The sequence below is a fragment of the Vulpes lagopus genome, chromosome 19, assembly GCF_018345385.1.
Source record: "Vulpes lagopus strain Blue_001 chromosome 19, ASM1834538v1, whole genome shotgun sequence".
Classification (NCBI taxonomy): domain Eukaryota; kingdom Metazoa; phylum Chordata; class Mammalia; order Carnivora; family Canidae; genus Vulpes; species Vulpes lagopus.
The window spans coordinates 20,493,850-20,518,044 of record NC_054842.1 but is presented as its reverse complement, the minus strand read 5'-3'; the positions used below and the strand labels follow the sequence as shown (position 1 = coordinate 20,518,044).

General features: G+C 38.0%; 2 protein-coding genes across 4 annotated transcripts in view; one reads left to right on the top strand and one right to left on the bottom strand.

Annotated features, from left to right (window-relative positions):
• The window catches only part of UBE2E1 (ubiquitin conjugating enzyme E2 E1), a 75,847-nt gene extending 61,209 nt beyond the window's left edge, over positions 1 to 14,638 (top strand). For both annotated transcript variants that reach the window (XM_041733806.1, XM_041733807.1), the window contains 3 exons: positions 11,419 to 11,551; positions 12,733 to 12,880; positions 13,845 to 14,638. In XM_041733806.1, the coding sequence (XP_041589740.1) occupies positions 11,419 to 11,551; positions 12,733 to 12,880; positions 13,845 to 13,942 (379 nt within the window). In that variant the 3' untranslated portion in view covers positions 13,943 to 14,638. The remainder of the gene's footprint in view (positions 1 to 11,418; positions 11,552 to 12,732; positions 12,881 to 13,844) is intronic.
• A 1,470-nt stretch (positions 14,639 to 16,108) lies between these two features.
• NKIRAS1 (NFKB inhibitor interacting Ras like 1) overlaps positions 16,109 to 24,195 on the bottom strand; it is a 31,281-nt gene continuing 23,194 nt past the window's right edge. For both annotated transcript variants that reach the window (XM_041733804.1, XM_041733805.1), the window contains 2 exons: positions 22,282 to 22,523; positions 16,109 to 16,641 (listed from right to left, as the gene is read on the bottom strand). In XM_041733804.1, coding sequence (XP_041589738.1) covers positions 16,399 to 16,641; positions 22,282 to 22,523 — 485 coding nt within the window. In that variant the 3' untranslated portion in view covers positions 16,109 to 16,398. The remainder of the gene's footprint in view (positions 16,642 to 22,281; positions 22,524 to 24,195) is intronic.

Below are 24,195 nucleotides of genomic sequence, written 5' to 3'. Positions count from 1 at the left end.
GGCACAATTTACATACAATTAAATTTACTCCAAGTCTTTCATATTTTAATAATGATTAGATAAATTAACTACTAGATATCTAGGCTATTTAGATACATTGAACAGGTGTCACTTACCACAGTATATAGTTGGTATTTTGTCGATGTGTTTGCTGAGTAGGCTGTTGGATCCTTTCTTCTTTGTTTTGAAAAATATTTGTATGCTGTTGTTGCATAAACTTGAGTCGCCTCTGATTTTCAACCCTGTTGGAGGGTTCACGGTCTCTCCCTGGGTTCACAGAAGCTTTTATAGTATAAGGTCAAACTATCCTTCAGTGTGACCACAGGACACCTTAACATCATATAGTTACTGACTTTCACAGGGCTGTAAGTTGGGGGTGGGGGCCGTATTATTGATTTCCTGTGAATGACTGTTTTAGATCCTCACCTGAAGATTCAGTAAATCGCTGGGTCACTATTGAAAATCTCTTTGGGCCCTGACAATCAGGAGTGAACTTATCAAAAGTCACCCCTCTGAGACTCTTACTCTTGCAGACCATAGTCTGCAAAAACTGGATTTAAATTGCGTAGATTGAGTATCATGCATCGCTGCAAGTCTTTAAAGGCCTGGATTTCCAGTCAGAAACCAGTTACTTTTTCTATTTAGTTGACTTTACTAGGTGAATTTGATTTCATTTCTTCTCTCTTTTGTTACATTCTTTAAAATGGAGATACATTGTTACTATAAAATCTCATCTCATGCTGCAGGTATAACCACTGAGATTGTTTTGCATACATAAAAGGAACCTGCCTTTTCAATTCACATTATATTGTGGATTTTTAAAAGTCCTGTTGAGTATGATACCTCATGTCAGTTTAAGAGCTGGATAGTATACTGCCGTATGTATGGTTGTACCAGTTTAACCTATATCCTGTTGATAGTGTAGCTCATTCCAAAGTTGTTTCATCATACATGTCTTATAAATATCCCAATAACTATAGCCATGTGCATGTGTCCACTTATTTCCTAAGGGTAAGCTCTGAGAAGAACTTCTGTGTCAAAGGATATACCAGATTTATATTTGAATATATTATAATCACAACCTAGGATTACTGATTTACTCTCCCACCAGCAATGGAAAAGAGTACCTATTTCATCATATAGTTAACACAGAAGATTTTTAGTCTTTTAAATGTTTGCCAGTCTGATAGGTAAATGTGCCTCCATGTTTAATTTGCATTTCTTTGAGTCTAAGTAAGATTGAGATTTATTGGCCATATGAGTTTCTTTGAGAAATGCCTGACCTTTATCCATTGCACTTAGTATGTTTAAAGTTTTTTTTTCATAGTCAAGATATTAGCCCTTAATTATGTACTGCAGTTATCTTCACTCCACCCTTTTATAATGTGTCTCAGATTTTCAGTTTTTACGTAATTATATCTGTTCATCTTTTCCTTTGTGTGCTCTTCAGTGGTGTCTCAGCTTTGCTTTCCCCAGGAGACCCTTAAGACGAGAATTCTAATACAAGTAGTTTTTTAGTGGTGCAAGGAACAAAGGTAGAGGTAGGAAGTAAGATGGGGTAGGAAAGACTGTCAGTAAAGGACACCAGACTGTCAGTAAAGGACACCTTTTAATTAAGCCAGCCCTCGCAGTGAAAGTTGCCTAAGGTTAACTCTGGGGAATTGGATAAAGCACTTGCCAATTATCCGACTTTACTATCAGCTATTGGTTGAGGGCTGTTCCTAGGGAGTGTTCACAGAACACCTTAAACTACATGGTGTAAAACAGCAACTACTATTTATCATAACTTCTGGTATATCTGAAGGCTGACTGGGGCTGGGCTCTCAAGCCATTACAGAGTCTAGAATTACCTGAAGGCTTCTAGATTACTCACATATCTGGTGTGGGCCTAAGAAGATTCAAATGGTGAAGGGCTTGAACACCTGGGGCTCCTCATTCATCCCTCATATTTGGTCTTTTTCCACATACCCCGCCCCCCTTAGGTAGGCTTCAGGGTAGTACGACTTATTATATGGGCATTGGGGTTTCCAAGGTGGGGGTGGGGGAGGGAGAGATGAACAACTTCTAGTTGCTGTTTAAACTTTTAGTTTTTAGGGATCCCTGGGTGGCTCAGCGGTTTAACGCCTGCCTTTGGCCCAGGGCCTGATCCTAGAGACCTGGGATCAAGTCCCACCTCTGACTCCCTGCATGGAGCCTGCTTCTCCCTTTGCCTGTGTCTCTGCCCCTCCCTCTGCCTCTCTCTCTCTCTATGTCTATCATGAATAAATAAATAAAATCTTAAAAACCTTTTTTTTAGTTTTTAAAATTGTTGCCAAGTTATGCGGGTGCTATTTTAAAATAATCTACCTGGCCATTCACAAACCTTACTTTTAGGACCCCATTACACACTCTTAAAAATTATGAGCCCCAAAGAGCTTTTGTTTATTTAGTTAATTATTACAGATTTTTACTATATTCAGCTTTAGCTGAAACATTAAAAATATTTCATTCATTTTAAAATAACAAAAGCATGTTAACATTTTTTAATGAAAGTAACTTAATTTCCAAAGCTAAATCATTAGAAGAGTGGCTGTTTTTTATATGTGCAATTTGCATATACATTTAAGACAGCTGGATTTTCTTATCTGCTGCATTCAGTCTGTTGTCATATCACACCTTGTGTAGTCTCAGCAAAACTTCACAGTACAAATGTTGAGAGAATGAGAGTTAAAAAGGCAAATACTGTTTAGAATTGTGAAAATAGTTTTGATCTGTGGGCTTGCTGAAAGGGACTTGGAGAATTGCTGATCTAGCCTTTCCTGTATGTGAATACCAGCTTTAGCTCAAAAAGTCTTTATCCTCCAAATCCACATGAGTTCTGAGCTGAGGGACTTTGTAGTTAGCTGGACCTAGGATGAGAGACGCCTGCTTGGGGTGTTTACCCAAATCCCTGGAAGGAGGATGCAGGTTAAGGACAAAGAATCAGTAAAATTGCTACAATTAAGAGACTGGAAGGACAGTTCTAGGCTGATTGGGCAGTGTAGGCAGGTGTTCTGAGATGCCCTCATAAATAGGTTAACCATGTCCTATCCTAATTGGAACACTTTTAAGATCAAAAGGGGCAGTAAAAAAATTAAAATTAGTTTTATTAAAAGCTTTAATTTACCAAACAATAAAATAGTTCATACCACATGAAAAATGACAAAAAAGAAAAAGAAAAAATCACTGCAGCAAGATAATGCAATTTTCTCTGCTCTAAGGCAAGATGTTGAACCTGTTTCTTGTGCATTTACACTTGTCACTTCCCACATTTCCCTCTAACCATGCCACCTCCTGCCTACCTCACCTGCAGTTTGAGATTGGCAGCAGTTGCATTGTGGAGGCTGTGCAGTTGAGTGTGACTGAATGGGAAATCTTTAACTGTTTTTTTCCAAAAGGTATGCTGTAGAATCTTCTTAGAGTTGAGTTAAACCTGATAGGTTCCTCTTTGAGAATTTTGGAATCCCTTAAATAGCTTTTCTTGCAACACTGTTGCTTTTGAGGATCTACACTAAGTCTGTGGAGGGAACAAATGTTAACAGCTGTACCTTATTTCCTCCAAAAAATCTAAACAAGAGATTGAGCTGTACTGCATTGCTCACCCCAGTAGAAGAGTTGGCTGTGCTTCTGTAGGCTCTATGAACTGATTAAGAACCAGAGACTAATAATTGATTGCTATTTACTCATTTAGATAGCAGTGTTATATATGCTAATATAAGCAATGCAGCTAAAAAAATCAGGACTCAAACACCTTATTCTAGGCAGATCTCCTGCTTTGGATTATTTTGGTGGCAGTAGAAGAGTAATCACCATAGCCTTAGAACTTGAATCTGTTCTGACCCTGTTTTTCTAACTTCTCTGGGGAAAGAGCAAATTAGAATTGTTCTTAAGTCAGGCTTGTTTGATCTTCCCTTATATTGAATACCTACCTGTTTAACCTTGTATAGAAAAAATGGTTTTTGAGACACAAGAGATGACGATCTCTTATTTAATTCTAATTGTTCCTATGTGCCATTCTCCACCCTCAATTCCTTTTAGGCCCTTGAATTTGACTAGTTTGCATTTCACTTGCTTGGTACTTTACCCTCACTTGCGTATCAGTAGCCCAGAGGTTAAAGCGTGATTTTTAGTTCAGTTTACTAAACATTGTCTCGTTACACAGCCAGCATCTCTCCCTGATGATGAGTAAGGACCCACTGATGTCCACAGTGTTTTAGATCTGCTCTTGTTTTACTATCCTTACTGTTGTCTTTTTCACATTATCTTGAAACTAGTTTTTTGGTGTTTTTTTTTTTAAATTGTGTCCTTATTCTGTGTACATCTAATTTTTTTTCAAGATTGGAATATAGAATTCCAGAAGGGCTGGACTGTCTTCTAAAGCAACAACTGTAGGTAAAACTACAATTGAATGGTTAGCTGGAGAGATTGAGCTTTTCTAGTTGTTACTTCACCTAATTTGGAAACATTGTCATGTAAATCTGAACAGTGGCTCGTATTTTGGCCAGCTAATTATTAATTACTATTATGCAATGCCATTTAGTATGTGTGGAAAATTACTATTCTCTAAAGGCCTAAAATCTGATCTAAGGGAGATCGTATATTGACAGGGCTGTAGCATTTTGTGTGAATACTTACCAGTCCACTTTGTTTGGAACAGATTTTGAAAACAAACTCTACAGCTTCCATAATCCTAAACTCAGCCTTGTGCTTCATGAAAAGTTGCATCAAATCGCTTTGAAGGTTTATACCCTTTCTGCTGGAGTTAGAGAGTAGGCATCATTTCCTCAGTGTTGATATGACACAATTTTTTTTTGGGGGGGTGGTGGTGGTTCGTGGAGGACATGGATCATGTTGTTGTAGATCTTAAGTGTCTGAGACAGTTTTCCTTCCCATGTGTAGGAAAATGTAACCCCCTATTTGGGCCCACTTCTGTTCCAGTGCAACTGCTTAGCTACACTGGATACCACTAATGTAAATTCTTACATAGGAGTCTTTTAGATTGGCCTTTGAATTACAAGTTCTTCCCAGGGAATGGTAACCTGGATGGTACATCCCTAGCAATACCTCTTTGTAGGAAAAGAGGTCTCTCTTAAGTTACTAGAAAGTGACCAGCCCACTTTTTAAAGCAGTGTAATCTCACCAGCCACGTCACTAGCATGTTACCTTATTCAGATTTTCTGATTTTTCAGGTTTCTTCTGCCACTCACTTCTAGGTTACAAATAACAACTGCTTATGAAGGGATGGTGAGAACAAGAAGCTTTTTGTTCTCATTTTTTATAAAATTCCTTTGCATGTGTTGTGTAGTTGTCATGGAGAGAGAGGGCAGCTTTCATTCTCTGGAGAGTATGTCTATTGGGAGATGATTGTAGGAGATGAGGATTCCCTCTGGTAGATTGCTGCATTCATACTATTTTGTCATATTCTCTTTGAATTTCTTAGCAAAAGAAAGTCAATTAAGAATGGATTTTGAATAGTTGGTTGTGGGAATATAGATTTGATTGTGGATCTCTTCTATCAGCATTTTCTAAGTTCTCTATGTGGTATTTAGTAAGCATTACCCGGGTTGATACTTGTTTCTTACTACAGGGAATGATAGGCAGTGAAGGAGAGAGCTAGAGAATATAAATGGTAATTTAAATCTAGAAGATTAGAGGGTATAGTTGGTATTCAGTTACCACTTAATGTCCTCTATAGCTAGCTTCTCAAACTTTTAATGTGTGAATTCTGATGCATTAGGTGTAGGGTGGAGCCTAAGTCTGCATTTCTAACAAACTCCCAGAGGATGCTGATGTTTCTTTGTCCAGGGACCACATTTTGAGTAACAGGGGTCTGTAGAACATTCAGGGCATATGCAAATCTAACTTTTAATAACAACCACACAGGATATAAACATTTTTTTTTTCCTGTAGCACGCACAGAGTAGTAAAACAAAGATAAGAGGATGAGCAGTAGAGTCTTGACAACAGGGATTCAAACTGTGAAGCTTACCTTTACTAGTTCAACTCAAGATTTCCAGCTTTGGGCACTATTGACATTTTGGGTTGAGAGAATTCTTTGTAACAGAGGCTGTCTGGTGCATTGGAGGATGTTTAGCAGCACCCCTAGCCTCAACCGATTAGGCCACTCCCTCCTAGTAGTGAATCCAAAAATATCTCCAGACATTGCCAAATGTCTCCTTGGGGGGGCAAAACTACCCTTTATTGAGAACTGCTCTAAGGCAATTAGAATATAGGAGTTTGGAGGATTTTATGACATAATACACTGTATAAGCAGCTGGTTTGCTTTATTATGAAGCTTCTACAAAGAGTAGACAGGGACTAGCCAATCAACAGTGTTTGCCAGTTCTTTATTTTTATGAAGCATCAGTCATTGTACTATGGGAAAAGTATCAGAGATTACTTGGGATTTTTAGGTGGGTAAAATGAGTTTCTAATTCCGTTGATCATGAGCCTCTACCCTTTTTTGAAATACGCTGGTACATTTGCTAACTTGGCCCATTTTTCACTTATTTTGTGCTATTGATATACAGGTGCTTGTCTGTAGCATGTATATCTTTTCCATCTTCCCAAACTTTACCCTCAACTTTTTTCCTAGGATATAAGACCAGATAACTAAGCTCTTTAAAATTATGCCTAAAATAATACCTGAATTAGGATTTCTGTCTTTATATGAAGGGTCCCATCTCTCCCAATAAAAGTGTTAAAAATTGATCTAGAAATATAATGTTTACAAACACTGATTATAATTTCACTTTGCTTCCAGGACATTCTTTAAAAATTAAGATGTATCTTTGGTTGCTGTTGAAATGGAAGAACAGTAGTCTATAGTAAGTTAGTACTGAGGATGGGAATGGGGGAGTACTTAAAAACATGACTTTTATACAAAATGAAGCTTAAAACATTAGCTTATGTCATTATCTTAGAGATTTTTAAATCAATCTCGAGAGCATATCAAATTCTACAGTAAGACTGCTCTAATGACAGTTTTTCTAATTGGTTTTATTTCCTAAGATTATACCTTAAATGACTTGTATTGATTACATTTTATATGATGTGTAGCCGCCTTTTCCTGTGGTTATGGAGGAAGCATGGGTTTTGAGGATTAAGGGAAAGGGTGGTAGAGGTGAGAGTCCTTGTCATTAAGTTAATTATTCAGGGGGTATGGTGCCAATCAGTCAAAAGGCTAACTTTTCTTCAGAAGAATATTGTGGTTCATGACAATCCCTGCTGCTAATGTTAATGTATCTCTATGAAGTCAGAAACCATTATAGAAGTAAACTATTGTGTCAAAAGTAGAAATGATTATTTCTCTTTTTTTAAAATTAAATTCTGTGCCCAGTGTGGAACTCAAAACTCCAAGATCAAGAGTCATATGCACTACCAACTGCCAGCCAGGCACCCTTGACTGTTATTTTTCTTAAAATGTTTTGCCACAGCTCTATTTAAACTAGAAGGGAAAAAGACTGAATCAAGGGCAGAATTTTTCTTTTTGCCTTGTATAAGAGTTCTGGATATTTTTTGTTCTCATCTTCCCTTAAACTCCATCTCCCACACTTTCTAATAATTTAAATTAATAATTTAAATCACGTGCCATTTTAAAGTACACTTCAGTGAGTGTTTGAAAGTGAAGTTAGATTTCTTATTGTGGAACTAAAAAGTATCTTAAAGGGTGGGGACAGAAGGCTGGTAAAAGAATATGTTGACCTGAGGGTAAACCTAGTTAGTCATTTTATAGAGAAGAGGGTGGGGTGCTGGGACAGACCTTTCCCAGTAGTGTTGCACGTAAAGCTTGTTCCTTGTTCTCCTTCACAGTGGCTTTCTGAGAGCTGTAAACCTGTGCCCTCACCACTACCTGCATAGGTCTCTACCCACCTTCTAGACCAGTAGATCCTAACTTTTACAGTGAGAACCTGGGGGGAAAAAAGACAAAACATTTGCAGGCCCATAGAATTTTTGTTTCATTCTATGATTAATAAAATGTATATGACAAAGTTTATATGAAGTTTTTATTCAAGTAGCCAATGCTTGGTTGTTCCAGTGGGTTCTTAGATCCTTCCCTATAACTCCCAGGTCCCCTGGCTGAGGATCTACAAGTCCATGCCATTTAGTTTTCTCCAGGGCTCCTGTTTCATGCTTTAGGATTTCAACCACATTTGATAATTATTTCACTTGTATTCTTTTCTTAATATAACCCACCTTTATTCTCCATTTTTAAAGTTTAACAGAAGTGTGGCATTTTTTATTATAGTTTTTTTCTGAACTTTTAGAAAAGCTTACGCCCAAACTGAAAGCTGATTACAAACAAGTAGCCACCTTGATTTGAATTTCCAGTTATATCATAGGTGACACAAGCTCTAATGTTAAAACTTATGTTCTAAACTGGTTGTCCTACTTCCTGTAACTGGTACCAGTGGTTCCCCAAAGCAACCAATACCTGTTTAAAGATCCCCATAGATTCTTAAGTCCCTTCTGAATATTCTGAACTCAGCCTGGGATGAAGGGTCAGGAATCTTGAAAGTTCCATAAGTTTGTTTGTTTTTTTAAGATTTTATTTATTTACTTTACCTACTTACCTACCTTACTTACTTACTTAGAGACAGAGACATACATAGGCAGAGGGAGAAGTAGGCTCAATGTGGGACTTGCTCCCGGAACTCCAGGATTATGCCCCGACCTGAAGGCAGACGCTCAAAGCTGAACCACCCAGGCGTCCCAAAAGTTCCATAGGTTATGTTGAGGAACAATGAAATTTGGAAATCACCTATTTTCTGTACAATCCATAAAAGCTGCTTATGGTGGTATACTGTTAAACATGTCATGTCAACATGTTGCCTCTAGGGTTAGAGGGACCTTACTGTTAAAGTTTTTTCTGGGTTTGTCTTAGCATTAGCAACCAAGCTGTGAGGATAACTGTATGGAATGCTGCCATTACTGGGTTTTGGATGGCTTTGCTTCTGCTTTGGGACTTGGTTCCTCATCTGTAAAAAGAGAGGTTTACAGCAGATGATTGTCCTTTGCCTTTTAGCCTTAGATACCATGAACTAGATTAAATAGGTTATCTGTTATCTGCAACCTCTGTATCAGTGGTGTCTTCTTCACCTTGTTAGTCCACTTTGTAGTTAACTCTAGTTGGGTAAATATGTGTCCTGGCTGTATTGGCCAGTGTAGACTTTTTGCCCAAGTACATATGCTGGATGCAAACATGTAGGAAGACCAGATGACCAAGGGCCAGTTTTAACTTCAGGATATGAAGCTGTAATCAAGATAGTAAGTATCCTTTCACTAGAAGTTACTGCATATTCCTTGAAGTAGAGGGTTGTTTAAAAACTCTCCCTACTTCCCACCTTGTGAAAATATGGCCAGTTGACATGTAAAAGTATCAAGTGATCCTTAATATCATTTAATGAGAGACTACTGTGGGTCTGTTCTACAGAGGTTATCTCCCCCCCCCCCCCCCCCCCCCAGTTTAATTATCAAAACATTCTTGAGAATTTGCAGTTTAGGTTTAGTGACCTTAAAGTCACACAGCTAATAAGTACTCAAGTCAGTGTCTAAGCTCTGTGCCTCTTGGCCAGTTTGGGTCTACTCTTCCCGTTAGCCCTTTTTTTTTTTTTTTTTAAGATTTTATTTATTCATGAGACACACAGAGGCACAGACATAGGCAGAGGAAGAAACAGGCTCCCTGTCGGGAACCTGAATGCAGGACTTGATCCCAGGACCCCAGGATCACAACTTGAGCCAAAGGCAGACTCACAACCACTGAGCCACCCAGGTACCCCTATTAGCCTGTATTCTTTTGTCGGTATTTTCTCCCTCCTTTCTTGCCAGCCACATCATGTTTTCTTCCCTAACTTTTGTTTCTTTTTGGTTTTCTTTTATAAACTCATCTGAAAGGGAAAAAAAAAATCTGTGATGGGTTTGTGGAAAGTGTAGGGCCACAGGCATGTATTTTGCCCCCTCCTCCCATTTCCCTTTTTACTCTTTCTCTTAAATGGAGGAATTGAACCTCATCTCTAACCAATTAGCAGAGGGCATCTTGAGGACAAGGATTTTTTGTCTTATTCATTATTAAAATCCTTACCATGGGGATCCCTGGGTGGCGCAGCGGTTTGGCGCCTGCCTTTGGCCCAGGGCGCGATCCTGGAGACCTGGGATCGAATCCCACATCGGGCTCCCTGCATGGAGCCCGCTTCTCCCTCTGCCTGTGTCTCTGCCTCTCTCTCTTTCTCTCTGTGTGACTATCATAAATAAATAAAATTAAAAAAAAAAAGAACCAGCTTGCCTGGTTTAAAAAAAAAAAAAAATCCCTACCATGTAACTTGGCCTAGAAGTACATTCAATAAGTATTTGAGTTCATACCATCCATTCATTTTAAAATGCTGTTTGCCTCTCTGTAGAAATTAGTCTGTGTGATTGGGATATAGAAGCCTCTCCAAGTGAAGGCCTTTTTGTTGTTTGGCTGACATACATCATGATCCTTGAAGCAACAGTTGATAACTAGGTTTGAGAAATGTGAGCCACTTTAATACTGTCATGTCCATGCTGTGGGAAGTCTTTTTAAAATTAGTATCTGAAACCATTTCCCAAACTTGTCTTTTCCTCTGTCCTCAATACCTTAAGTCCTGGTATTGTTTACTTGTTTGGGCAGGCATATTAGGCTCGTCATTGGTCTTGGAATTGGAGGGTAAATATTTTTATTAATAATTGTACTTGGATACAGAGCACTCTGCAAGCCAATACAATGCTTTGGAAGGGTATTATGGTATAACTAAATATAAATAACAGCGATGTAACAGGGAAAGGGATAAATTAACATCCCAACTCTAATATTTAGAGAACCTGGTTATAATTTTATACATTGAAATGCAAAATAAATAACTTGTCATTGGACACTCTCTCATCCTTGTGCTCTTCTCACCCAACATGGTTTATAATGGAGACCATACTGTAATCCATTGGATTTCCTCTTAGGGTAAGACTATGGAAATAGAAGAGCAAGGAACAAGAACCACAGTCAGTGGGTTAGAAATGAAACTTTGTGTTTAAAATGGTTATCAGAAATGACTACTGTGACCAAAAACCACTGAAATTTGTCACTAAAATATTGTTTACATTTTCTTATGAGGTATCGAGAAGGTTGAGAATTGAGGAATATCTTCCTTATTCACAGCTTAAGTAGGCTTAGAATGGTTTAAACATTCTTTATTATTCAGTTTACTTGACCTAAGGCTGATTGGTTTTTTGCAGTCCAGAGTCACATTGTGTCTGAAAGACACTTCTGTTTGTGGAGCGAATCCACACATTAAACGAAAAGAAGAGGTCTTCTTTTTTTCTTTTTTAAATACCCTATAAGTTAGATGGGGCCACCTTCTGCTTACCTTCTGATGTATTACTTCACAGTGCTGGTCCCAAAGGCGATAACATCTATGAATGGAGATCAACCATTCTGGGGCCTCCAGGATCTGTGTATGAGGGTGGTGTATTTTTCCTTGATATCACTTTTACACCAGAATACCCCTTCAAGCCTCCAAAGGTAAGAACTTCCCTAATATATAGTCAAATTTACATACTGCCATGAGAGACTGTTGAATTTTAATCACAAAAGGTAGATTTCTGTTCTATCTTAATGAATCTTTACATTTGGATGGACATAAAATACTGCATGGGGTAGGCAGGGCTTTGCCTCTTGGCAGAGACCACTTCTAGAAATATGTGCTTTGTTTTGATGGTGTTTAAAATCCTACTGTTTTTAGTGACATAGCAACCCAGAATCAATCCTCTACTTTCCATTCAATAGGGGAAAAAGTTACTGAACAGTTAAAAGTATCTGTGCACAGAAATGACTACTGTGACCAAAAACCACTGAAATTTGTCACTAAAATAATTAGGAAATCAGAATCTCCTACCAAAGCTTTGGATTCTGCTCCTTGTCATGTTTTGGCCTTGTTCAAATTCTTAATCTCCAGGCTTCAGTTTTCTCATCTAGGATTGTATCTCCTCTGATACTCAACAATTTATGATTCTTATTTACTAAGTGGTAATTTTTTACTTTGGAATGATTCTGTGTATCTCACAAAATTAGGAACCAACCCCCCCACCCCAGCAATCCAGACTCACGTGACTTGTGTTAATTTGTCTACTGCTATGATCCTTACCCATTTCTGGCTCCTCACCTTTGGAGACTCCATTATAGTGATCCTGTAACCTAGGTAGACAGGATACCTGCAGGATCTAATGTAAAAGTCAGAAGAAGCAGAAACAAATCTCATCTTCAAATTATTATTTTTTACAGTGTTTACAGCTAAGCGTCTTGCTTCTGTTAGTATCTCAGTTTGAATTTATTATAAAGCTTATTTTAAGGCTATGTAGTACTACCAGCTAACACAAGAGGTCAGCAATTAGCTATTTCAAACTTGAAAAATTAGGAAAACATTTAAAACATTAGTGAAACTGCTAAAGATGAATTTGGGAAAATAACCGAAGTTACCTTTTTTTTTTTTTGTTGGATAACTTTTGAAATGATAGAGTGTATCAATGAACACTTCTACTCTTAGATTTATTAAAGTCTCTTAACCTATCTGTATCAGCTTTAAAACTCTATTTTAAAGAAACACTTAGTTTTAAATTAACAGCCACTCAATTGGAAAAGCAATTTAGTAAGAATTTCATTGTTTGCTGTTTAAATTTTAATACTGTTTTTTTTTTTTTTTAAAGGTTACATTTCGGACAAGAATCTATCACTGTAATATTAACAGTCAAGGAGTTATTTGCTTGGACATATTAAAAGATAATTGGAGTCCAGCACTAACCATTTCTAAAGTTCTCCTTTCTATCTGCTCCCTTCTTACAGACTGTAATCCTGGTAAGGTTAATAATTCTTTTTTTCTTTTTTCTTCCTTACCTGAAAAATACTTGTTTTGATAAAGTACAAAGCTTTTGAAGAACAAAAAGCAGGGATGCCTTGATGGTGTAGCTGGTTGGGTCTGACTCTTGGTTTGGGTTCAGGTCGTGATCTCAGGGTTGTGGGATCAGGCCCTGTGTTGGGCTCAGTGTGGGGTCTGCTTGGGATTTTTTTTCTCTCCCTTTGTCCCTCCTGCTCATGCGCACACTTGCTCTCTCTCAAATCTTTTCTTTTTTTTTAAAGGACAAAAACTAACCTTTTTTGAAAGAAAGTTTTAATCAAGAAAAGTTCAATCTACTAGTTGAAAAAGGCAAAAATTTCTATGCTCTAGGAACAAAGATTTACAAAATTGCCTTAGATTTTTACATTTGTCATACAGTTCCCCTAAACCACATACTTCTAACTAAATGTTGAGCTTCTTTGCTTAATAGTTAGTGGTTATCGGACTGATTAGGGTGAGAGGAGGCTTAATTTCCTTTTATTATTAAAGATTTGCCATAAAAGATTCTATTTAGGTTTCAACCTAATTGTTGGTTTTGACCTAGCAGCCTGGCTTTTTCTAGGTAACTAATGTAGAGGTAAATAGTGTTATATTGCAACAGCCCAGAGGACTTGAAGGAACAGTCAGTGTGAACACAGCTGGATGTTCATCATAGCCTTGAACATTCCAGTTTTTATTGAACTTACTTAACACTCCAGTTGGGTGATGGTGGTTGGGAGAAAAATAGAATGAATTAAGGAGATGAAGCCACACTAGTACTAAAGCCTGAGCATTCTATTAAGTTTTCCCCTTGCACACTCTTTTAGAAAGAAAAAGTGCCCAGGAAAATGGCATTTCAAAACTGGTTTTGATCACAAATACTTTGTCTAAAATTTGAAACGGTCTTTTCCTTTCCTCAAAGTAATCTACATTTTTTTCTTCCAGCTGACCCTTTGGTGGGAAGTATTGCCACTCAGTATATGACCAACAGAGCAGAACATGACAGAATGGCCAGACAGTGGACCAAGAGATACGCTACATAAATTGGGTTTTCACAATTCTTACATTATTTGTCTGTCACAGAGAGAGCTGCTTATGATTTTGAAGGGGTGGGGGAGGGTGGGAGTTGGTAAAGAGTAGGGTATTTCTATAACAGATATTATTCAGTCTTATTTCCTAAGATTTTGTTGTAACTTAAGGTATCTTGCTACAGTAGACAGAAGAATTGGTAATAGCAACTTTAAAAACTGTCATTAGTTCTGCAATATTAGCTGAAATGTAGTACAGAGAATAGACATTTGGGTTCAGTTGCTTGTAGTCTGTAAATTTAAAATAGCTTAATTTTGTACAGGTTACACCCATGGCCATTTATGTAAAGTCCTTCCAAGACTACAATTTTTTTTTTTGTTCAAAAAAAATTGGGATTTCTTTTCCCTTCTTGGGAGGGAACATTGATATTTAACAGTTTTTAGAGACTGTCATCTCATATATATAAAATGGATATGTGGCTATAAGACACCATATAGGAAATGAGTAGTTATGTATTTTATTTTATATGCCAATCTACTTTATTGTGACAAGATAAGAGGTTTGAATCACGACTTGTGAAAACCTGTAGTAAAATACCTTAAGCTGTTAACTGTAAGGTGTGGAATAGGAGTTGCTCAGTGGATTGGTTATATGTTGTGGACTACTTAAGTCTGCATTTGTTACTGTGCTAATAAACAATATTAAAACAAGCACCTAACACTGCTGTATTCAATTACTTTCTTCTGCCTGTGTTTGTAGTTCGCAGATTCTTCTAAACTTAATAGGGCTTTGCTACTGAACAACCTACAAGTAATACAGATGATAATTATCAAGGACCTAGGTTAGGGTTGGTATTCTTCTACTCTGCTTATGAGTTATCTCAGAAAAGACATCTCCCATAGAGGGCAGTTTGGCAATACCTAAGTGTACATATATCCACCAGTTCTGTTTCTCTGCATATCTCCAGAGAAACTTTTTTTAAGTCATTGTAAAAGAATTCATCTGTGTAAAAATACATAGGAAAAAACTGGGATCAACCCTAGGGAATGACTTATCTGAATAATTTTCTGGCAAAAAAAAAATGTATTTGTGATGAGGAATTTCAGCCAATTAAACAGGAGAAACACTAGCTGATTTACAAGTTTTATATTATGCAGTTCTTCACCTCCCAGAAATGAACCAATTGACTTTTTAAAATTCACTGAACGTAGCTTTAAAAGTATTCCACTTAAGAAGTCAGTTTATAGGGCAGCAGCTGGCTCTAGTGATAGAGACTCTTAATCCTGGAGTCATGAGTTGGGGGTAGAATTTACTTTTTTAAAAAGAAGTAGCTGAGGGGTGCCTGGGTGGCTCAGTTAGTTAAACATCTGACTCTTGATTTTGGCCCAGGTCAGGGTTGCCAATTAAAACATTAAGTAGCTTTGCTTCCTACTTTTAAAATTAGTTACAGTATTGTTAACCTGCAAAACACAATTAGTCCCGCTGCTTGAATATTACCAAAATCTTCAAAGAATACTACAGCACAGACTACAATATCTAACCTGTAGTCCAGTATTTTTATGATACACTTTATTCCACATGACTGTGTCTCCAGAAAACTACTGGAGAAGGTAAAGTAATACTTGTTGAAAATGGAAGCTTAAGTGTCCTTAAGTGCTTAGTAGTTTTCTAAAGAAAGAGCAAAAGCTTTGAACATACTTACACCACCTGCTACCCTGGGTCATGCTAAACATATAATTTGAACAAAGCTAAATCATAGGTTTTGTTCTATTTAGCTAGGTCTCCCAAGAGCTGTAATTTAGTTTAACACCTAAACTGTTTACTGTTAGTGATCTAAAAATATCATTTTATAATTCTAGACATTAGATAATTAATGAACTTCTTAAAAAGAAAGTTATAGGGACACCTAAGTGGCTCAGCGGTTGAGTGTCAGCCTTTGGCTCAGGGCATGATCCCAGGGTCTGGGATCGAGTTCCACATCAGCCTCCTGACATGAGTAGCCTGCTTCTCCCTTTGCCTATGTCTCTGCCTCTCTGTCTCTGTGTGTGTGTCTCATGAATAAATAAATCTTTTTAAAAACCCCACAAAGTTATATTTGAGCTAAGAAGTTGCATAAAGTTACAGAGAACAATGGCTTCTGAAATAAGTTGGGGGTAATGGAGCTCTACTACTCATAGGTATATCAGCATACCACCCAGACTTTATTTTACCGTTCGGACAAGTACAACAAATTTAAACAACAAAGGTACTAAGTTCAGGGATAAGTTTCAAACAATGACAAGGCAAATATATTATTTCATATCAGACAATAAATTTAGCCCAAATAATTTAATTCTAACCTAAAGTGCATTAAATTACTCCTTAAAGGTTTCCTAAGGACCAAAGGTAGGTGATGCAAATGGCCTGTTTTAAATATGCTCACAGATACTTAAAGGCAATCATTATTCAACAGTTGTAGCATTACTGATTTTTAGTTCTCCGAGCTAGAATTCCCTTTGTTTTTCCTCCCAGGCAAAGGAAAGCTTGATTTGCTCTGGGGCTGGGAAAGTTTGCTGGCTAAGAGAGTGAATGGCTCAATCAGAGTTCTCCGATCTGTAACCGTTACCTCCCACAGGCGTACTTTCTCACTTCTCGCCCATTGCTGTGCCACCTCAGCATCCACTTGTCTCTGCTCAGAAAGGTCGATTTTGTTTCCTAATACGACAATTGCTACCTAAAAGGAAAATAAAAAAGATTATGCTTTGCCAGCATCCGTTCCTAGGTAAAAGAGAAAAAAAAAATCAAGAAAATTGTCCTATTGAATAAAACTGCTTCAAAACTGATCTTCAGATGTGACCTGAGTCCAAACTAGCAAGACATTAACCTCACTCTTCCTGAATGCGTTTTCATTAAAAACGCAGATGCTCTACAGCTTGTTAACTAGGAAACATTTTAAATGAACAGTAGGTGAAGTTACTCAAGTATGAATAGAAGCTAGACTTGGGGAAATTACTATCTAAGAAACATAACAGTTTGAAATGTGTCTGCATTTCAGTGTAGCTATTATACCTGCTGTTTGGGAAATCTGCAATACATACTTCAAAAAACAAGATTCCTGGAGCCGTGAGAGTTTACCTCTAGAATCTAAATTCTATGAGAACAGGAATTATTCTGATCACAGACATGTGCATAATGCAAGCACTAATATCTGTTGAATGTTATGGACCGATAGCATTTTACACTAAAGGTAAGACAATCATTCACTTAAGCTTGAATGTTTATTGCACACCGTGCAGTGTCAGGCCACCAGAACACAGCGGTCACAAGGCAGTCAAAGCCCAGGAGTAAGGGAGGTCTGGAGGAGAGAATATCCAATTTTCAGGCCTTTGACTATATAAGTAGACAATAAAAATTACAGAAAGTAGAAGGGCAGTAAGAACTGCTAGAGGAGGAACCTCTTGAGGAGCAGCTTTGAACTAGGACACTTAAGCCATTGCTGTGTTCTTGCCTTAAAACTGAGCTGAGTTCCAGTTAGACCATGCCTCCCAGGTAGGATGGAACAACAGGCCCCTAAGCTCTTTTTGGCAAGTCTTCTGTTCCTTCATTTCTCAACAGGATCTATCCCCACAGGCCCTCCTGCTACTCTTCATCACCCACATTTTCATCTTCACATGTATCTCTTTGATCTCTGATCTCCCATCTCCCATCCAGTTGCAGAAACCGCTCCCTGTTGTCCCTTCACTTTAACAAAATCTCCTTTTTACATCCCTATCTCTGCTTTTGAATGTTCCCTTCGCTTTTCCTAGCTGAAACTGGCTCAGCTCTGTATTCTCACTACCACAGTGGGCACAAGGGATGTAGGGGGTGTCCTTGTCCCTCAATGCTGTCTCCAACAATGTCCTCTAAGAAGGCTAAAATTGAAGGCTGGTGCTATTAACCTATACTACCTGTTTCCCACCCCCCACTCTGTTGCTACTCATTACAGACCTGGCTCATGGTCACCACCGCACTACTTTTATCATAAGTCCTAATGACTTCACTAGCCACATGGATGACCTTTCCCAAACAGCCTTGATCATCCTCCTGACTTGTTCGGCCATTCACTCCCATGAACACATCCTAGCTCTTGCCATTATAATTGCTCCCCTCCATGGTCTCAATTCCAGAATCCCACTCCCACTTCTACCTTCCTAGTTCATGCCTAACATTCTGATTGCAACAATCCTCAACACCAGAAGAACTTACAGTCCCGCTGGCTCTCATACTTTTATCACTGTCCTTCAGCCTCTCTCCTGTCCTCAGTTTCTGGGCCAGTTCAGATTCTTTTAATTTATTACCTTGCCGCCATCATCCCATTATATTCACCTGGTCAACATTCCATCTTAAATTTATTAACTGAACTGTGTCTATACCCTTATTTAATATAGATGGAGGAAAAAAACGCAGCTCTGCTGGCTGGTCCCAATCCATAACCACGGACGGACTGACTGACTGACTGACTGACTGACTGACTCACTCACTCACTCACTCACTCACTCACTCTTTATTTCTTTCTTTATTTATTTATTTATTTATTTATTTATTTATTTAAAGATTTTGTTTATTCATGAGACACACACAGAGGCAGAGACACAGGCAGAGGGAGAAGCAGGCTCCATGCAGGGAGCCTGATGTAGAACTAGATCCTGGGTCTCCAGGATCACGTCCTGGGCAGGAGGCGCTAAACTACTGAGCCACCCGGCTCCCATAACCACGGACTTTAAAAGTGAGTTGGTGTTCTCCAAGTATTAACAGCTCCTACCTTGGCCCTCTCAACCTCCAACATCTCTTCCTCCCCACCTCTCAGCTGATGTCCATACTATTTCAGTAAGAAAACAATCAACACTTTCACCTGCATCCGCCACATCTACCATCTTCTAGAACCCATCCTCTATCCCAGACAAGACTGTCACTCCAGCAATTTTTCTCCCCATCAATTTTCTCCTATTGAATCATGCCATTAGCAGGCAAACACTAGCTCTCTTCTAAAAACCCTCTTTCACACTTCCTTCTCCAGCTCGTTTCCTTTTATTAGACAATATATTCTTTTGACTCAAAATTCCTTCAAAGAGTCATCTTTGCTGTGTACAAACCTTCTATCCAGGCCATCCAAACTTCATCTCACTGTTTTACTGTAATAGTTCTTAAGACGTCCCAAGTTTCTAAAGGCTGGCCATGTCTTTTTCCTCAGCTTTTCTGACCTATCTGATCTGCACCATGGCACAGTTTGATCACTCCCTACTTTTTAAAGTGGTTTCTCCTCAAAGGATAACTGTTTTAAGTGTTCCAGAGCCATAGCATTTCACAAAACTCCTTGCTTCTCACCTTGTCCCCCAACTATGTTGTCTATTATCAACACAGCAGCCAAAGTGAACATTTTAATACAAGTCAAAAGATGTTTAGCTTTATTCATATTAAAGGAAAATGAAACTACTGAAGTACCATTTTCACCCAGAAGATTCACAAAATCCATAAGCACACACTGTAGTCAAGACTAAAGAAACAGGCACTTTCATACCATGGCTATGGAAGGTAATTTGGCAATATATCCTTTGATTCAAGAACCCCATTTTGGCTGATCTTACAACTCTACTGTAAAATGTACAAAATAATAAATGTGTAAGATTATTCATTGGAGTATAGTTCATAATAGCACTCATTACTATAAGCCCAAGTGTCCATCAATTTGGAAATGGTTAAAGTAAGATACACCTACACAATGAATATGCACCAGTTTTTAAAAAAGGGATCTGAGTACTGCTATGGAAAGGACTCTAAACATTATATGAAAAATATTAAGGTGCAGAACACTATGCTACTTTCGATGTAAGAAAGCAAGTGTGTGTGGGGAACCTATCTGCTTGTATTTATATAGAAAAACTTTTGGAAGGATGCCCGACACAAGTAGTATAATATTTAAAAAGCATGCTTGAGGGGCACCTGGCTGGCTCAACTGTTAGATCATGACTCTTGATCTGAGGGTCAGGAGTTTAAACCCCATGTTGGGCACAGAATTTACAATCAATCAATGAATAGATAAATGAATAGTACGCTTGAGATAAAAGAACTTGGTGGTTGAGGACAGGGGTGGAAACTAGAACTCACAATAGTCCTTTTTTATGTCATTTTTATTTCTGAACCATGTGCAAACATTACCTATTCAATTTTTTAAATCAAACACGAAAATAAATAAATAAATGCAACCTAAGCTAGATCATGTCTTTCCTGTTCTCAAAATCAATCTGTTGTCCTCATCTCCTACCCCATACTCTTCGTAGCCCATTTTGGCCTCCCTGTTGTTCCTGAACATGGTAAAACAAACTTCCCCTGATCCTTGCACCAGCTAGTCCCTCTACCTAGAGCATTCCTCCTCCACATGGGCTTGGCTCCCTCCATCACTTCCTTCAAATCTCTGCTAAAAGTCACCTTATCAGGGAGGCCTTCCGAGATTGCCCTACAGAGAATAGTACCCTCACACCCTGGCTCTACTTTTCTACATAGCATCTGACTCTTCATGATATTCATTTGTTGTCTATTATCAGTGCCTTACCTAAAACAATTCCAGGCAGGTAGTAGTTGTTGGATAAGCATTTGCTGAATGAATGTGCTTCCTAAATCTCCCTAACAATCATACGAAAAAGGTACTATTATTATCCCTATTTTATGGTTAAGGAAACAGGCAGAAAGTTGAGAAGCAGAACCAAGATTCAAGTATCAAATATGAGTGTTCACTGAATCACTCTTTCAACTTTGGGGGGGGGATGGGCAGGATGGAGAATAAGATGGATCCCCTAGAAAATAACAACAGCATTTATCTGTTTAGGTGGGAAAAATGGAAAACAGGTCGGAGGAGCGCATCTACTACTTGCCTCTGTATAAGACTGAACCTTATGATTGTAATCTATTCACATAGGAAATAAGTATTCGGGATCCCTGGGTGGCGCAGCGGTTTGGCGCCTGCCTTTGGCCCAGGGCGCGATCCTGGAGACCCGGGATCGAATCCCACATCGGGCTCCCGGTGCATGGAGCCTGCTTCTCCCTCTGCCTGTGTCTCTGCCTCTCTCTCTCTCTCTCTCTTTGACTATCATAAATAAATAAAAATTAAAAAAAAAATAAAGATTGTTTAAAAAAAAAAAAGGAAATAAGTATTCAAAATAATAAAATATCAATAACCCAGATGCCCTTCAACAAGAATGGTTAAATGAATTTTGATACATAAATACCATGGAATATTACTCAGCAATAAAAAGGAATGAACTACTGATACGTGCAATAACTTCGGTGACCCCCCAGAGAATTATGCTGAGTGAAAAATGCTAATACCAAAAGGTTACACATTGTACGAGTTCATTTATGTTAAGTCATGAAATGACAAGGTTTAGAAATGGAAAACGGATTAGTTGGGATTAAGAGGGTGAGGATAGAAGGAAAGTGGGTGTGGCAAAAAAGAATAATGGGAGGGATCCCTGCAATGATGGAACTGTTCTATGTCTTGACTATAAATATCTTGGTGGTTTTATATTATACTAGCTTTGTACAACACTGGGGAAACTGGGTAAGGAATCTCTATTATTAAAATTGTATGTGAACCTACAATTATCTCAAAGTAAGTTTAACATAATAAATAAAATATAAAAATCTAGGTTAAGAATATCTAGCCAGTGCTGCTAACCAATATATTATATGGTTTCCTAGATGACATGGTGTCAACCATGTGAAGATCTGTAGAAACAGCTGCAATCAGAGTTCCAGGGAGAGAACCAGCAATTAACAAAGACTTAAAAGGAACAAATCATGTTGTAAAAAAACAAAAAGTAGAACCACTGTCCGTGGAGTACAGTGACAGAGGAACAAAATGATAAAAATAAGACAAAAAGGATAGGTATGGGCTAGATGATTTAAGACTACAGATCATGGTAAGGATCTTATTTCTAAGTGATAAATGAGTAGAATCCAATCTATTTATTTATATGTATTTATATTCATTAATTTATTTTCCACTAAGGCCAAAAACAAGAATCCTATTTAACCAATGAGACAAAGAGAACTCTAGGAAACCGTGATCCCAAAGAATATGAAGTGAACTATGTAGTACTTGAGATATAGTGTCATTAAAATTCAACTTGCAAATGGTAACAAGCAAAAGCAGAAAGTCAAACACTGGTCCTAACTGAATTCATTAAATCCTGTATTTCCTGGGCTAAGAAAAAAATATCATGACAGTTACAGAAACTGAATACAATTGAATGCTTTTTAAATATTGTAACTGCCCCAAAGTCCATGCTACGATTTAAACAGTATTATAATTCATAGCATTTTTAACAAACCCACTTACCTCCTTTTTGTCTTTAAACTTATCAATTTCTTTCTTCAGAAGCTCTACTCTTTGAAAGGATTCAAGGTTATTCACACTATACACAAGAACAAAGCCATCAGCAAAGGAAAAATAATGCTTTGGTAGCTCTACGCCTTCCTGTAAGCCTCTGGTGTCATAAAGATGTAACTGTTCCTTTACTCCTCTATCCGTTTCCACTGAAGCCATATAAACATCTTCCATTGTTTCACAATCTTCCATTCCTGGGATTAAAAAGAAATTACTCTTATATTGAACCATTACATCATATACTTGAAATTAATAGAATGTTAATTCAATTGTACCTCAATAAATACTATTCTTTTTAGATAACTCAGTACCAATTGGTATTTTCTTGTCCTTTAGAAGTTGGCTTTCTAGAAGTTTCCTTATTTACTACATATAAGAGTCATATTTCCATTTACTAAATTTCTTTAAAGTAAAAGGTAGCTGTTATAGTAAATGAACAAAGTGGTATTAAAATATGTTTCCTCTAAATAGAAATAAAGTTTGGCAATGAAAGGCACCTGAACGGATTGGTTGGTTAAGAATCTGCCCTGAACTCAGATCATGATACTGGGTTGGAGCCCTGCATCAGGAGTCTGCTTTTCCCTCTCCCTCTGCTGCCCCCTTCCCTGCTTGTCTTCTCTCTCTCTCAAATAAATAAAATCTTTAAAAAAAAAATTTGGCAATAACACTATTTGGCATTTTTAAAAAGTAACTGTTACCAGAGTCCAAGAACTTAGTACTGAAATTGGAGAGTTAAAGGCTGATTTTAAAAGTAGCTTCAAGGAGGCATTCGACAGGATGAGCACTGGGTGTTCTACTATATGTTGGCAAATTGAACTCCAATAAAAAAATATACCAAAAAAAAAAAAAAAGCTTCAACAAGTAGCTCCATTTTCTTCTCCATCAGAGCTGAAGACAGAACCTGGGGTCACTTTGCTGCCTTTATTCTATACAACTTCCAGTATTTCCAGAGTCTGTTTAAGGGACTCAAAAATTGTTATGTCCTGTCTGGGCCCAAGCACCAGGCTTTTGCTTCAAGTACTTACTGGGCATTTATATGTGAATGTCATGTAACTACTTCAAACTAACAAAATTTATCTTTCCTCCCCACACTTGTTTGTCCTCCTTGCTTTCTTCCCTTGATCGTCATCTCCCTGGGCAATCTTCAGAGTTCTTGCTGACCAAGAAAAGTTATCAAAAATCAGCCACTCTGCTGCAGAAACACCTGCTTAATCCGTTGCCTCCCTCATTTCTGTTGGCTTGTTATCTTCACCTGAACTACGCAATTAGCTCAGTAAACACCTGGTAAAAGACTAATCTCCTCAAATTTCACAGAAATGTCAACTCTATGGATCCTCTCCTGATTATCCCCTTCCCAATTTTCTGCTTCTACTGTGCCTTGTACCAGTAATATCAATGTTTATATTATGTTATAAACATAATACTTATACTTCAATGTTTCCTTATCTGTCCCCTCAAAAGCTGGACTGTAAACTCTGGGGGCCAAGACTGTGGCTAATGTCTTTATAGCTCTGAGGACTAACAAAATGACTTATATACATTGGAAGTCCTTAAGAAGTGTTTGCTGAATGAGGAAATGAATAAGATCATCTCATAATTGATGTCCAAGTTTGTTTTCTTCTGGCCTGAGTGATCCTTTTAAAATGCATTTTCCTTTGTTTCATTTTTTTAAAAATATTTATTAATGAGAGATGAGAGAGAGAGAGAGAGAGAGGCAGAGACACATGCAGAGGGAGAAGCAGGCTCCATTCAGGGAGCCCGACACGGGACTCGATCCCGGGTTTCCACAATCAGGCCCCAGGCTGAAGGTGGCACTAAACCACTGAGCCACCCCCTTTGTTGCATTTGTGTGATTTCTGTCTCTTC